Genomic DNA, 17319 nt, shown 5'->3' on the forward strand with positions numbered 1-17319 from the left:
AGGAGGTAACCTGCGGCAGAAGGCGGTCTCGGAGATATCCAGGTCTATCCAGGCGGTCTCGGAGATATCCAGAAGGCGGTCTCGGAGATATCCAGGTCTATCCAGGTAGAATAGAATAGAATAGAATAGAATAGAATAGAATAGAATAGAATAGAAAGAATGAAGACTAGAATAGAATAGAATAGAATAGAATAGAATAGAATAGAATAGAATAGAATAGAATAGAATAGAATAGAAAGAATGAAGAATAGAACAGAACAGAACAGAACAGAACAGAATAGAATAGAATAGAATAGAAAGAATGAAGACTAGAATAGAATAGAATAGAATAGAATAGAATAGAATAGAATAGAATAGAATAGAATAGAATAGAATGTGGGATTCAGCCAGTTCTCACCACTTTGGCAGAACCGGTAGCTAATTTTTTGTTGCCCAGGGCCAGGATGGACTTCCAGAAGCGGCATCCACACACAGAACCGGTTGTTCCCATATTTGAATCCCACCACTGAAAATGATCCATCAATTTTTCCAGGGAAGATGAATAATCCCTATCTCTCACACTGGCTAACCATGATGGTTAGCCAGTGTGAGAGATAGCTAGATCACTCTCCTCGCCATCACTCCATGTCAATTCACAAGATTTAAGGAACCTGAAAATAGTCCATCAAAATGAGCTCTTCCCAACTCTCTACTGTATATTGTGACATTTCAAAGATACATGATATGATGTATTTAGTTGCAAGGAAGCTACTGAGATGACCAACTTGGCAGGCAGAGCCCTCTTGGCAGGCAGATATGCTCATCTGGGCTCTCAATATCTCAAAATTCTCTCCACGGGGGGGGGCACACACTTTTTGCCCTAGATAATTTGGAGCAATTCTTCCAAGCCAAATTCAGGAATGGCAGCCCAAAGGCGCATTTTAATCTCACGATCTAGTTCTGATTGGTTTTGCATCTGGCTGGTAAAAAGTGAGAGTGCTGAGATGGTGATCAAGAGATTCGGCATCGATGGATAGTAGGAAGCTTTAGATAAGAACTTCCTAATCAGAAGAAGTTGGTGGACCTCTACCATCAAGGGGAACCTCCCTTCTTCATAGCAAATCATTTCCTTGTCGCAATGCTGGATAAAGCAGACTAGAACTAAGCAAGGCAGACGCCAAGAGAAACAACAGCTAGTGTGAGGAGCATTCAACCCCCAATTCTGCCTTTAAGCATCTGAGGAGCACTCAAGCAAGACCTGGTTAGAATAGAGGAGGAACCGAAAGTCTCCACCACGTCGTGCAAGCAAGGTATAAAGGACAACAACGTAGAAGATATTCTCCATGGTGAGTCTCTTTGGTTTCCTGTTCCATTTGGGCCACCTGATTACATCACCATGTTCTGGGCTTCCATTCTGAGCTTCTTGGTAGTATGGGGCAGAGGTGAGATGCAAATACAGAATAACTGAGATGGAAGGGACCTTGGAGGTCTTCTACTCCAAGTCCCTGCTCAAGCAGGAGGTTCTATACAATTCTGGACAAATAGCTGTCCAGTCTCTTCTTAAAAGCCTCCAGTGATGGAGCATCACCCACAAATTCTGGAGGCAAGTCCTCCTACTGATTAATTGTTCTCGCTATCAGGAAATTTCTCCTTAGCTCTAGATTGGATCTCTCTTTGGTAAGCTTCCATCTGTGACTTCTTCTCCTGCCCTCAGGTACTTTGGAGAATAGGCCAACTTCATGTCAACCCCTAGTCTTTCTCTTCATGATCAGGTGCGGGTTATAAGAGACGCTGCAGCTCATGATCAGGTGGAGTGTAACCATTTGCTCTGTTTATTTTTTTCCAGCATCAACCTCCCAGCCCGTGGTGTCTCAGCCTCCATCAGCTTCAGTGTCCCTCAGAAACACGGTGAAACTGCCCTGCATCTTGGCCAGTGGGGTCAGCATTGGCAGCTACAGGATACGTTGGTACCAACACAAGTCTCCAAGTTCTCCACGTTTTCTCTTACACTACCACACAGATTCAGACAAGGGACAAGGCTCTGGAGTTCCCTCTCGATTCTCCGGTTCCAAAGAAACCTCCACAAATAGCGGTTTTTTAACCATTTCTGGAGTTATGGCTGAAGATGAGGCTGATTATTATTGTGCCACCTGGTACAGCAACACGTTTCACAGTGATGCCTTCTGATGGAGAAGTGAGACAAAAACTGTCCTTCCCATTTCTACAGCATGTTGCTTCTGAAAAGCAAAATCTCTCCTTGAGGTTTTTTTTTTTTCAGCTGCAGAGCAACCTCTAGCAACTCAAAGTTTTTTTTTTCTATTCAATTTTCTAATTTTAATTAAGTTCTAGCACTTTCTCACATTTTATCACCAGCTGCCCAGAATCGTCGTTATCAGTGAGATGGGTGGCATAGAAATTTAATAAATAAATAAAATAACAGAATTGGAATTGGAAGTCTTCTAGTCCAACCCCCTGCTCAGGCAGGAAACCCTATACCATTTCAGACAAATGGCTGTCCAGTCTCTTCTTAAAAAACTCCCAGTGTTGGAGCACCCACAACTTCTGGAGGCAAGTTGTTCCACTGATTAATTGTTCTGTCAGAAAATTCCTCCTTAGTTCTAGGTTGCTTCTCTCCTTGATTAGTTTCCATCCGTTGCTTCTTGTCCTGCCTTCTGGTGGCTTGGAGAATAGGTTGACCCCCTCTTCTTTGTGGCAGTTCCTTAGATATTGGAACAATTATTAAATTAATGGTTCATCATCACAGCCCCCAGAAATCCCTTGGACACCTCACAACCTTGAGATAGCAATCCTCCACCCAACTAGTTTTGAACAACATGAGGGGTCCTTGGTGTCCTCTGGGCTTGGTGGTTTTCTTGAAGATGTTCCATTACCCAAACTAGGTAACATGGTCAGTGCTTGTGGGGGGGGGAAACCCTAATACTGATTATGTTACCTAGTTTGGGTAATGAAACATCTTCAAGAAAAACACCAAGCTCAGAGAGCACCAAGGATCCCTCATTTCAACCTTGAGCTATAAATATTCTACAAGTGGTCATTGGTTATTCATTGGATCTTGTTTCAGTCTCAACATAGATAAGGAAAACGTAAAGATAACTACTTTACACATTTTGCAAACTTCTGTGGGTCATTTTGCCCTCACATATAATGAAAACACCCACAAACACACACACACACAAAACCATGGATAAAGAACAAGATACTTGGCACCATAGATAAGTTTAACCTTCATTCCTTCATTCTCTATCCTCTTTGAAGTCCGTTTATTTATTTCTTGGACTTGCATTCCCTTGCAGTCAAAAGAGACTGTCCATAACTCATATACAATAGAAGTATAATCAACTGCCCATGGGAATTAGGCAGTAGACAAATTTAACAAATCATTATAGAAAAAAATAAAACTCTTAATAAGGCAAAATGCCACCGCAATAATGCATTCAATCCAACTCACTCTGATACAGTATTCTTTACTTTAAAAAGTCAGTAGGGAGAAAGTAACCAGATTGCCTTGCATGTCATCACAAGTGTTGATTTGATGAGTTTTTCTTTTAAGAAGATATTTTCTTGTTTTCTTCTTCTTCTAACCAAAAATGTGTTTATTTCCCAGTGACCATTTTGAGCATCTGGAAAGCCGAAGACATTTTCACTTCTGTTTTTCTTCTCAAGTGACTTTTTGAGCATCAGGAATGCTTAGTAACAGCCTTCACATCTGAGCTCAGCTGGCCGTCGTGACCTTTTATATCCTGTATTTTATTTGGAGGAGGAAGCTGGAGAAATAAGCCGCCTTTTGGCATCGCTTTGGTTCTGCTGCCATCTTCAGGACTTCTCCAGAGTGAGATGGTTTGCAAAAAAGAGAGTTGAAATTTTAAAATGCACATGCAACTTTATTCAGTACCATCGGAGGGGGATGTGACCTAAGTCATGAGCATCCCCCACTTGTGTTTTGATACCCAGATTATGACTGAAAAACAACTGAAAAGCCAGATCTTGCCAGCAGATGGTGAAATAGGTCAAGAAGAAACCAACTCAAGATGTTCAATGCGAAGAAACTGCTGATACAGTTCTACAGAGGAATTACCAAATCTGACATTTGTACTTCTATAACTATCTGGTTTGGTACAGCCCCCAAACAGTTCAGGGTTTTTAACTTAGTTCTTTTCACATTAGTTTAACATTAATCATCAAAACCTCGTTTTGAAGAGAAACCAATCAACGTTTTGAAATCGAATCATAATCCAAATCTAATCGCTGGCATTTCCATATTACTGAACTTTTTGTGTGGTGTTCAGGTGAGAACGGTGTTTATTTATTTGTTTTTAACAATTTACTGAAATGTGCAACATTCTTTTTTGCTGAAGTGTGCTGTGTTGTCCTTCGGGAACTACTGTTGTTCCAGACAATGTAATATATCCAATATATTAATATAGAACGTCGTAATCAAATAGTTGTACATATTAGCCAATATAATTAGATCTAGCTGAATTGATTGGTCTTCCATCAAATGAGTAAATTAGCAAAAAAAAAAAAGAGATCATCTTTGGGCATTCCTATATTGTAAAAACGATGGAATTCTCTCTAACTAGACTTTTCTTACTAGAAGTAACTGTGCTATATGGAAATACTCTTAACTTCCAGTCCTGAGCAAAGCTTTGGATTGATGGCTTACAAGTCTTTTCCAGTTTGGGTTTTAACAATGAATGTTGAACTCTTAAGAAAATCTGTTTCAGCGTTTGTGGTTCTCTAATAATGGCCCCAAATTCTCTACCTTTCCCTTTCCAGCCATTAACTATGTCACTGACAGATGTTTGGGCCATGGAGAATCTAACCCCTTCCCCAACTGAGGACTGATGGACAAAAAATGCAAAGTCATGTGGTAAGGAAAACGGTTCTTTGTGGTTTCCGAAAATGCCAGATGCATCTGATGAACGTTTGTTCTTGAAGGTTACCAGATGCCTTCAGAAGTGGAGAAGGGAGTACTCAAGCTTTGTGCGTATGAACTGGGCTTGATGTGATTACCTTGATCACGTATCTTTCTCTTCCTCCTGTGGTGGTTTCCATGGAAATCTTGTGGATCTTCTGGCTGGCCAGGAAATGGGATCGCTTGGCCATATGGACACCATTTTGAATAGCTCTTCTCTAATGGATATCTTAGTGGTGATAGGAATGCAAATGGGAAAGCCTCTCTCTTTTTTTTAAGCCATTATTTTTAGGCTGCAGGTACCACTCGATGCCTTTCAGGTAAAGATAAACTGATGGTTTAATTGGATTTACAACAAAAGGTCACACAACACTCCTGCTTAGGAGCCTACGTTTATAATTGTAGGTGGGTTTTGGTTTCTTTCTGTTTCTATCCCTCAGATTGACCATTTTCTGTGGCCACTAAATATTCCTTCATATTTAAAGCAGTTTCAGGGCCATTTTCTTTCTTTACTTTTTCCGCGCTAAAGATTGATCATACTTCTGGATATATTGGGCCTCCCTTGATCTTTTAAAACCTCTTATTTGTGGATAATGTTATTTTGAAAATAAAAGAACCTGCCTTTGGAAAATGGAGAAGAACGAAGCTAAATGGATTATAGTTTTCCCAATCAGAGAGCAAGACCTGTTCTAGAAAAACTGTCTTCCTGCCTCAAAAGAGAATGGCACTGTGGTTTCGGATTAATGCCCAGGGATCTATCCAACATCCACTATTTCTAAGAAAAAGTTTTCATATGCAAGTTCCACTGGACGAAATGGATGAGTTTTATTTCACCGTCTTCTTCTCTGCCTCCACCATTAATTTGTCAAAGATGCTACAAAGAAATCCCTTCTTTTGGGTAAAGTATTTGGAATAGTTCTGGATGAGCCAAGATACGTCTGGTTCCTGGATGAAAGCACCTTAATTCTTCTGATTCAAAACGTCGAAGAAAGTTCACAGTGGACTTAGAATTCAGGTAGGAAGGGAAATTGCTTCCCTATGGCTTTAATTTCTCTTCAGTTGTGTCATGCCTAATTGTTACAATCTAAATTATTCACATGTGAGGGTATTTAAGAAAGCGGTGACGTCATTTTATTTCTAAAATCAATTATTATTAAGCAAATATTTGAGAATGTCAATGATGGGTTGAAGAGAGTGTGGAATTCATGGACGTTCATGGAAATAGATTATTATATAGTATTGTTGTGTGGCCATTATTTGATGTGTGGCAAAAGAACTTGAATGACAGTGATAGGTAAGTCTCTTTAAAATACCGATACAATTGTTTTCCAACTGTTTCTGGATTGGATGATGATATGTTGAAGGTGTTATCCATTCAGTCATGTCCAATTCTTACTAATTCTATGGGCCGGGGCTCTCCACATCTTCCAATCTTGTGCTACTTGTTCCTTCCAACTTTACTATTATTATTATTATTATTATTATTATTATTATTATTATTATTACTTAGCGTTGTATAAAGAACTCTCAAACAGATGAACTAATGTACATTTTTCTGGCCCAATTAACCAAGCATCTGAGAATGGGAGAGAAAATGTTTGAGGATGGGCTGAAAAGAATGTGGAATTTCATGGAAACATTTTGAGCAGAGTGTTCCTTCTCCCTGCGGGATTAGCTTAGTGGGAAAAATTGCAAAGAACTTCCATAGAATATGCGGTCCAGCTTGCCTCCTCGTTCAAAAAAAGAAATTTGGAAATACGATTGTGTTTGCCAAGTGAGTAAGTTTTGGAAAGCGAATTATGACTTTGAAAAAAGAACTTAGTAGAAGCGAGGGTGGTCCAACTCAAAACAGCAAAGCCACACAACTTGATGGAGTTAGCAGAGATGGCTAAATTAACTGCTTTGATTAAAGAAAAGAACACAATTACTTTTGTTTTTACTTGGAAACCCCTTCTGGTCTTTTTCCTTGAGATGGAAAAAAAATAAAACTTTGATTTTAGCTTTTGCCGATTAGATAGGTGCGTTGTTATAAAAATGGCTAGTTTATATTATTATATAAAAATAAAAAGTTGAGGTTTGATGCTATTATCTTATTCTACTGCACCAAAAGGAATTGGAAGTCAATGCTTTTCTTTTTCTCTCTCTCTCTTGCCCTACGCTTTCTCTTCCCTTTTTCCTCCCTTACTTTCCCATTATTTTATTTTGTATTTATATTATTATTGTATTTATATTATTATTTTTGTCAGAAAAAGAAATTTGGATTTAAAATGTTTCGCAGTTGCGACTTGAGCCTGTTTAACGCCCCTAGTTGGGGGGCTGCAAGGCAAAAGATATTATAAAATGTAAAACTGCAGTATAGCAGTTAAAAATGTCAAGGTGTAATCAATCAGACCGGTCTGTGTGAAAAACTTCCTGTATATATACCGTATATATATAGATATATAGATATAGATATAGATATATAGATAGATATAGATATAGATATAGATATAGATAGATAAACAGACAGACAGACAGACAGACAGACAGATAGATAGATAGACAGACAGATAGATAGATAAAATCCAAGATCAGAAAGCAGAAGTAAATGTTTTTGTATGATCATTACTCACTGTGTGATTATCTTCGGCGATGGAACCCATCTGACAGTCACAGGTAAGTCTTTTTAAAACGTCAATATACTGTTTTCCTACTGTTTCTGGATAGGATGATGATATGATAAAGATGTTATCCATCAGTCACGTCCAACTCTTAGTGATTCTATGGCCCTATTAACCAAATATCTGAGAATGGGAGAGAAATTGTTTGATGATGAGTTGAAAAGAATGTGGAATTTCATAGAAACATTTTGAGCAGAGTGTTCCTTCTCTTTGCGGGGATTACCTTAGTGGGAAAAATGGCAAAGAACTGCCATAGAATATGCTATCCGGCTTGCCTGCCAGTTCAAAAAAAAAATGTGGAAAAATATTATTGTGTTTGCCAAACGAGTTAAGTTTTGCAAAGCGAATTATGACTTTGAAAAAAGACTTATAAAAAATAAATAAAAACCCCCCAAATAAAATCCAAGATCAGAAAGCAGAAGTAAAGTTCTAGAGGAAATATTTTTGTATGGCCCTCACTCACTGTGTGTATATCTTCGGCGGTGGAACCCAAATGACAGTCACAGGTAAATCTTTTTTAAATGCCAATACAATTTTTTCCCAACTGTTTGTTATTTTAATTTGTGGTGTTGTTGTTGTTTTTCTTTTCTCTGTCTCGAATGAAGCATCTTCGGTGTAGCTCATCAGTTTACGTTAAAAAAATGCTGGTTTTTTCTTTGATGTTGAATAAAGAAGTCTCAAATAGATTAAATATAAAGGGGGGGGTTGTCTTTTTTGAGCTGATTAAGTCTGAAATATAATATGCCCTTACTTGGATTAAGCCATGTTTACAAATAGAGGATGAAGTGATCCAACTATTTATGTTCATCACATTTTGCTTTCGTGATCCTTTTTTTCTCCAAGGTGTTATATTTTTTCCTCTAAAAAGCATGCTTATCTGTCCTTATTGTGTTTAATAGTTTGTCTCTCACTGTCCTTTTCAAGAAAACAAAATCCAGGTGATGATGATGGCAAAATATCAAGCAAAGTGTTGTACACTTCTTTAATATCTCATTTTATTTGCACACAGTTGATTTAAAGAGGATTTAGCTTTTTAGATAATTAGATAATTTAAAAAATCGAATCCTATCAAGTCTTTTTGATTGGTCAAACAATGAATGCAGTAAAGTAGATTTAAACAAGTCAACGTAAGAAAAATAGCAAAAGTATATCGAATCTCTCTAATCTTTTTGTGTTCGTATGTGTTTGTGTGTTGCAAAATGTTAAAATGTGAGTTTCCATGCCATATCTGATTTTAAGGCAAAAGGCAGAGGCAGTTTTGAAAAAGCAGGGAAATAGAACTTGTAACCTTAAATAAAATTCAGTTTTTCCCTTGCTTGAATGTTTAGATTTCTTTATCTAATTGCAAATATTCCTCCTGCTAATTTCTACAGATTTGAACTGAAGGAATAAAATGAGGGAAGGTTAAGATAATCTTTGAAGTTCTAAATAATTTTTTCCCCTATGAAAATACTGTAAGTCCTTGACAAGTATCATGGTTGAATTTGTGTTAAGACCAGCACTGATCATTCTTTTTATATATATAAAAAAGGTTAGGATCTGTGACTAATGTTTTGGTTCATAGAGTTGAGGTATATCATCTTAAAAATCATCTTAAAACATTATTTATATAATATTAGTACCTAATAATCAAAATATCTTGAAAGGGATGCATTGCTTGGCAATTCACCAATCATAAGCAAAACCTTCTGATCTTTTTTTTTTAAAATCAAGATTCAAAACTGAATCTTCACATTTGTTTTACTTTGTCAATGGGAAAGGATTTTTTTATAAATAGAGGTGAAATTTCACAGAGATAAAATGAAGCATAGGGCAACCTGGAGCTAGAGAATTTGAACATTGCATACGAAAATTACAAACTCTCAAATTTCAATGGGATAAAATCTTGGGTTTGGTTTGGTTTTCTCGTTTTGTTTTAATTTTACCTTTATTTTGCTTAAAAAAAACAAATGCATCGATAAAAGATGGTAGTATGACTTGGCAATAGAAAGCAAATGCATAGTGAAAGGAATAAGAGATTTTCTTATCAATTGATAGTCAACAGCATTCAGCGGTGATCAGAATTTTGCTATCTAATTTTAGTTCCTCCTTGCTCAAATCCACTCTTAATCCCATCAGGAAAAATATCTGTTTTCTCCTTGTCTGAGATAGACAAATAATTCCTTTGCTTTAAAAAAAAACTTGGAATCAACCAGGGATCTTCCAAATGTTTAATTAAAACTAGGACACTGAAACTAGCTTTCATACCCCTTTTGTCATTCTTAACTATCATATTTCAGTTTGCTGATTTTACAACCCATTACAAACTAGCAAAGGAATGGAAAGTTTTATACAGATCTTGTCTAGATTATTTATGGTATTAGAATATTCTCTCTCTCTTTCTCTCTCTCTCTCTCTCTCTCTCTCTTTCTTTCCAGAGCTGAAATTGGATAGGTCCAAAATTCTGTAACTTCAGTTGCTTCCTTGATTATTGATTGATTGATATGATCCTTGATGTGTTAATGTTGTGTTCCATGTATCTGTTTATTAACTGTCAGGAAATTTCTCTTTAGTTCTAGGATGGTTCTCTCCTTGCTTGGTTTCCATCCATTGTTTCTTGTCCTGCCTTCAGGCACCTTGGAGAATAGCTTGACTCCCTCTTTTTTGGGGCAGCCCCTGAGATATTGGAAGACTGCTATCATGTCCCCCCTCTTTCTTCTCTTCATTAAACTAGACATACCCAGTTCCAGCAACTGTTCCTTATATGTTTTAGCCTCCAGTCCCCTTGATTGTTATAGCTTACTTAAAAGATAGACTTCTGGATGCTCTGTAGTTACTATTTAGAGATGATATCAGAAGGACCAAATTTGAATTTTGAGATGACTTTTCTCTCAAACCTTCCCAAGCCAACCACATTTATCGCTGAAACCTGATTTTTAAAGTGGCTGTTATTAAACACAGAGAAAATAACTCCTTTACTTGGTTTTAACTTTAAACTTTAACGTTATTTAGTTTTAACTTTAACTTTTTTCTCATTATGATTTTATTTTGTTGACTCTTGGTGACTGTCTGGACAAATCCCTGAAGTTTTCTTGGCAAGATTTTCAGAAGTGGTTTACTTGCCTGCTTCTTTCTAAGGTTCAAAGAGAGGGATTTTAAGTTCTAGATCCACTTTAGGTGCAAAGCCAGTGGGTGACTTTGGTCCAGTCCCTCTCTTTCAGCCAACAAAGGCAGCAAAGGCAAACCACTTCAGTTTATAGCACTAAGATTGGGAAATCAAATCATATCATACCAAATCACAATTTTATTTAGATCCCAACACCAACACAAAAGAGTTTCTCACTTAATCTCTTTTGTTCATGCATTAAAACTATGGTTGTTTGTTCAGTTGCTTAGTTGTGTCTGACAGTCACTAAGTCGTGTAAACGGAGGCATAGAATCAAAATCACGTGAAATAGGAGTACCGCTGTATAAAGCCTTAGCAAGACCACTCCTGGAATACTGCATTCAGTTTTGGTCACCGCATTACAAAAAAAGATGTTGAGACTTTGGACAAAGTGCAAAGAAAAACAACTAAGAACATCTGAAGAACAGTTGCAGGAACTGGGAATGGCCAGTCTAGAGAAAAGAAGGACTCGGGGGTGACATGATACCAGCATTCCAGTATTTGAGGGGCTGCCACAAATAAAAGGGGATCAAATTATTTTCCAAAGCACCAGAAGGCAAGATAAAAAAAAACAATGGATGGAAACTAATCAAGGAGAGAAGCAACCTAGAACTAAGGAGGAATTTCCTGGCAGCGAGAACAATTAACTAGTGGAACAGCTTGCCTCCAGAAGTTGTAAGATGCTTCATCACTAGAGGTTTTTCATAAATAACTGGACCTATCTGAAATGGCATAGGGTCTCTTTGCTTGCAAAAGGGGATCACAGGACCCCCAAGACACTGCAACCGTCATAAATACATGTCACTTTCCAAGGATGTGAATTCTGATCACCTGACGATGGGGATGACGCAAAGGTTGTAAGTGGAACAAACTGTCATTAACTCACTTTGTTCAGTGCTGTTATCATTTCGAACTATCACTAAACGAAAGGTGAAAAGTAGAGGACTGTCTCTTGATATTGCATCAGTCTTGTTACTCTGTCAATGTCGTGTTGAGGTTTTAAGATGCAGTGTGTGGAACTTCATGAGATCTTCCTCTCTTCCAGGTCAGCCCACTGTATCTCCTTCGGTGCAAGTCTTTGCTCCTTCCCAGGAAGAGATCAGAAGCCCGAACCCACATACGGTGGTCTGTCTCGTGAGCGGCTTTTACCCACCTGGTTTCAACCTGCAATGGAAATGTGATGATAAAGTGATAACATCTGGAGTGGAGACAACCAAGGCCACCAAGCAAGGGGACAAATACCTTGCCAGCAGTTACCTGAAATTGAATGCATCTGACTATGAAAAATATGACACTTTCACCTGTCAAGTGACGCATGAAAGCAAGACCATTGTGAAGAGTGTGTCAAAATCTGGAAGTTGTTAACTCCATTCGTCAGGAGAACGGAGTCCCTTCTCCTGGGCATTCTTCATTCTTTCCTAAACTTTAGTGTGACCCATAGTGTCTCTTTCTATCCCATGTAGTTACACTCTTTGTATCCCCTCTCTACCTTCGCCCTTCAAATCAATTCCCCCCCCTTGATCTGCTAGATTCTACTGTCAGCACATTAATAAAGTTGAATGTATTTCATTTGCGTGATTGTTTCATCAAATTCATCAAGAATACAGAGCTATATAAACTTGGTTATCTTCAAGGAAAAGTAGTCTATTTCCAAGATCCAATTTTGCCCAGTTACCAAAAAAAAACCCCCCAAAAACCGTAGGTCTGATTCTCTTGGGAATATCAAGAACCATCATCTGGTTTTGGACCCTGCATGGGTGTTGCAATAAATTCACACATGAATTCTTCTCAAGTTTGAAATGAAAATATCTTGTCCTTTAGTAGCAATGCTAGCAGATTTGGAAATATATGAAATCACGGCAGCCCTTCCAATAACTCCTCGTCCTCCAACTGATACACAATGAATATATGGCTGAACTACTATCTCTCAAGTCATATCCACACCATATCCTTAATTCATACAAAAAGTGGTATTACAAACATATATAAAAGGGGAAAACACATTGACAATCATGGAAGGGCCCAAGCTGGGCTAGAAGTAAATATTTGGCCATTGGCTTCACAACAGCTGGGTCTTAGTCATTTAATAAGAATACTTCCATCTCTTCGTCATGACTGGGATTTATCAGATCCAGGAATGGGTTTTAGTTCTGATTGACAGTTCAAGTACAAAGGGCATTTTTTATATATAAAAAAAACCTTGTGGGAAGATGGCCCGCCAATACATTTGATAAATAAATAAAATAAATAAATAAAGTAGACTTCTAGATTTGAGCAAATACATACTCACCTGATCGTATGGCAAACTGATCAGGTGTCACCAAACCAGTATCTAGCTAGGAAACCCACATGCAAAGGCAGGTTTAGTTGTTTACACACGGACTGCTTGCAAATTCAAAGCTATTTGGGGAATATTAATATTCCATTGGTCTGGTTGAATATTTCTCAAGCCCTTCACAAGATGTTTCTTTTGTCATTCTTCAGAGTTAATTCCTTATTCCCTGGGGACAAAATAAGAAATAGGAGACAAGGGAAGAAGCATGGGTGGGTTTTAAGCATCCACCTAGACATCCCAGATTCTTTTCAGATCTATGAATTACTCTAGGTCCAAGGGCAGGGTCTCAAACGTTGCATTTCCACTCTCTCAGAAAAAGGCCCTGGAAAAAGATCTGAAATCTTAGGAGATGTTGTCCCTATCCTCTCTATATGTAAAAGCTTATTTTACAACCTATTCCAGCGTTTCCATTCTAAAGGTCATCACACAAGCACAATGGAGCATTCCAAATCTCCACACAAGGCACAATATTAACAACAAGATATGACCTCTTGTATTTACAGTTATGTACAGATAAGCATGTAGAGAATTGTAACTCATCCAGAAAAATCTCAGTTGTCTTTCTCTTTCAAAAGTTATTTTACAATCTAACCCAGAGTTTTCATGAAAGTACACATTCTAAAGCACACAATCACAATGGAGCAGTCAAAATCCCCATACTAAACATAATGTTGACTTCGTGGTATGATCTCTTATATTTACAGTTAAGGAAACCTCAGATAAGCATGTAGGTAATTGTTACTCTTCTGGATAAATCACCGTAGTCCTTATTAAAAATTCAACAGGTAGATCTGAATATAAGCAGGTGTAAGCCATGGTCCAGGGCCTTCCTCATATAACGTATCCCAAGAAATTTAAAGCTATCTATCTGGAATGATCTGCTGAGCTTTCAATGTCAAGGACATTTAAATTGGATGAGCCCAAATCATAAAGGAGAAACTTCCTAGGGTTCAATAAACTATTCTTAATGGTGGACTACAGTAATCATACTACAGTGATCAAACTGTACTTCAAGAACAGATCCAGTGCATTGGGTGAAATCCATCCAAAACAATTACAGCGTAGACAAAACTTCAGTTCCAACTTTTCACACTTCTTAAGCATAGTTTATATTTATTAAACTGGCAAAGCTGCAGACACTTGGGCTTCTTTCACATAATCTTGAAGGAATCTACCATCTGCCTGCATCCAGAAAGGAATCACTTCAGGAATTGAAGTTCTCGAAGACCTGAGATCTTTATAAATCACTAACAGGTCCTTCTTTTACTACTCCGAAAATGGACCATTGGTTTCTTTTTCCAAAATACATTCCATGGGATTTAAAAGACTTGAAATGACCATGTCAAGGAGATCCACCACTTGCTCAAGAGCATCAAGAGAGAGTAGGTTTATGTACAGCTGTGTATCACTGTGGTGGGTGTTCGGAGGAGGAACCGGCCTAACCGTCACAGGTAAGTCAATTAATTGATCCCAAATCTTTCTTTCTGCGTGTGATATTTTCATTTTTTCATCTTTTTCCTCCTCTTTTCCTACTTTGACTCCATGCACTTTGATTTTAGGGTTACTTTTGATTCAACAATGGTAATGTTTTTTCAATGAGAATTGAACATTTAGCCCAAGTCAGGACAGGTGGATTCGAATCTATATTGTTTCGTCTTTCCTATTCGCAGATACACTTTGATTTTCGTGATCAGGGTCAATGAGATCCCGAGAAATCTCACTGATCACTACTTTTATACTCAGGCATAATTTTTTCTGTGGATTAAAGGAAAGCAGAGAGATTAATTTGTATTATGTTCTCTTCAATGGAACTGAATGGGATTGGCTGAAGGTTTGACTTTAGCACCCTGTGTTTAGATTTCCCAAGTGGAATTAACTAAGCCGAAGTATGATCCGTGGTCAATCTGTTCTTTTGCTTTATCATTTGATTTAAAAAAAAGTCTCTATCATCTTACAGCCTCTGAAAGACAAGGCAGAGAGTTTAATCTTCCGCCGTCAAAATTACATTAAAATGTTGGAATGTTTGATCAACCGTCCATCATTCATTCCAACAGCCAAATCAGCCAATGCAGGGAGTAAATCTTTACTACATATCCTGATGTTGTCTTGTTTTTTTCTCTCTCTCTTGTTTTAATTATTTATTCAAGGGTTTTTTTTGTAGCCACCCCAGCTTCAATGGACTCTGTGCTGGGATTTTCCTTTGATTGAAAAGGGATCCACTGCAGGATCTACTATTAGATCTAGGGTTAGATTTATGCACCTTCACCTCTGCCAAATTTTTCAGATTCAGGCACAATCTGGGAAATTTTATAATGATATAAGCATCTCTCAGATTGTGTAGATTAATGGGTTGGATAGCCACAACCAGAGATTCAGAGGGGACTGTTTTCTCAATGGCTCAAATTTGCAGAAATGGATATGTGAATTAACCTGAATTTCTCAGTTGTGAGGTCCCTTTCCGAAACAATCTTCAAAGGGGTAAATGAATATGGTATGATTGTGAAAGAAACAAAAGTGATATCTAACTAATGTGTTGGGTTTCCAGCAGGAAGATATACGGCTGTTTGCTTGAATTGTCTTTTCCTATTTTTTTTCCAAACTAATAAGATCAACCACCTTCACATCACACCATAATTCTCGTTTACTCCCCTCAAAATTGATAAATTGGGACAAGACTTAAATTCAAATTATTTAACACAGATAAGAAACATAGTATGCAAGTAAAGGACTAGAAATGTTGATATTATCTCTTTTGCAGATGTTCAGAGTTTTGTTATTTTTCTCCTGCATGCGTTAAACCAATGATAAAAAAAATTTTAAATCCAATATATTTCTTTCAGAGGATCATTTGAGATAGATCCCTTAAAGAATTGATTAACTGGGTGGGGAAAATGAGTAACCTTTTATAAAGAGTAAGATGACTTTGTGAGGGACATCTGCAGGAAATGTTACTCGATGGCAAGCATGTCATATGTATTCTTTCAATTCAGTGACTTGGAATAAGGAGATCAAAAAAACATTTCATCAATATCGGGCTATGGGAACCAACTCAGAATAGGTTTTCAAGTCATTTCTCATCATGTTGGAATCTAACATAAATTGCAGATCTCTAAGACATTCTGCACAAAATGTAAAAAGAAATCTGGGTTAGGAGATTGGGCCACGTTTTCTTTGGCATTGAGTTTAAATGTTCTTAGAAAGTTGGGTTGATGTGAAACTCAACTCTTAAACATTTAAACCATTGAGTTTGAATGTTTCTGGAAAGTTGGGTTGGCATCAATGCATTCCATGGAACTCAACTCTGTTTCTGCCCTTTAATTCTCTTGTGTAGTCAAAATGTGTTTCCTAGGAAAAGGATTCATACTTCAGCTCACATAGTTGACTATTCCAGCACAGAGAAAGAACATCACTGCATTCGGGAACTAAAAATAATTTATTTCTCTTCCTCTCTCTCAAACTCACACACGTAGAGAGAGAGAAACCAACATGGGGGTAAGCAATCTGAATAGACAGAAGGCACTTAATTTCTAATCTTCCACCAGACATAGGAGATAATTTTTTTTAAAAAAAGAATTCTAATTCATTTACCAGTTGTACTTCTCTCTAAGCAATGCTGTTGTCCAGATGTTCTCTTGATGCTGTCTCGTTTCTCTTCCACAAAATGCAAAGAAAAATAATTGCTGCTCAAGCAAGGTTAAAATAATCAGAAAATTATTTCCTCTTCGAAATGTTTTGGAAAGTAACTCCCCTGCGGACACCTGCAGATATTCCTAAGTGGGAACATGCAGGACTCTGGTGGAAAGAATTTCTGGTTCACAGAACTAACTACAAGAATTGTTGGTAGACTGCCAATGATTTGGGAGAACAAATCATTTAAAATAAAAGTTTTATTTAGGCTCCTATACCAAACAATAGGAATCTCTTTTGTCCATGGTACATGATAGCCCCCTGTGGTGTTAGAATTAACTTCTGAATGCAAAGGCAGTCATCCAAAGGTCTCCTCTAACTTTTAAATAATGTTTTTCTCTCCCTTAGGAAGGGGGTCTTATGATTTTTACCATCTTATCAATGTACTATTTTGAGAAATTTTGCCTTGATATTTTCCCCACTCGCTCCCCTGCAGTCTTGATGAGAGAAACTGTCTATACATTTATCAATCTAGTTACTTGTGTTTTAAGATGCAGTGTGTGGAACTTCATGAGATCTTCCTCTCTTCCAGGTCAGCCCACTGTATCTCCTTCGGTACAAGTCTTTGCTCCTTCCC

General features: G+C 37.6%; 1 protein-coding gene across 1 annotated transcript in view; it reads left to right on the forward strand.

The window, feature by feature from the left end:
- The window catches only part of LOC107292959, a 17150-nt gene extending 4857 nt beyond the window's left edge, over nt 1-12293 (forward strand). The window contains exons 4-7 of the mRNA XM_029285272.1: nt 1826-1887; nt 4939-5005; nt 7497-7570; nt 11766-12293. Coding sequence (XP_029141105.1) covers nt 1826-1887; nt 4939-5005; nt 7497-7570; nt 11766-12085 — 523 coding nt within the window. The 3' untranslated portion in view covers nt 12086-12293. The remainder of the gene's footprint in view (nt 1-1825; nt 1888-4938; nt 5006-7496; nt 7571-11765) is intronic.
- Nucleotides 12294-17319: the final 5026 nt, after the last annotated feature.

This window comes from Protobothrops mucrosquamatus, unplaced genomic scaffold (genome assembly GCF_001527695.2).
Source record: "Protobothrops mucrosquamatus isolate PMUCROS unplaced genomic scaffold, P.Mucros_1.0 scaffold1461, whole genome shotgun sequence".
NCBI classification, from domain to species: Eukaryota; Metazoa; Chordata; class Lepidosauria; order Squamata; family Viperidae; genus Protobothrops; species Protobothrops mucrosquamatus.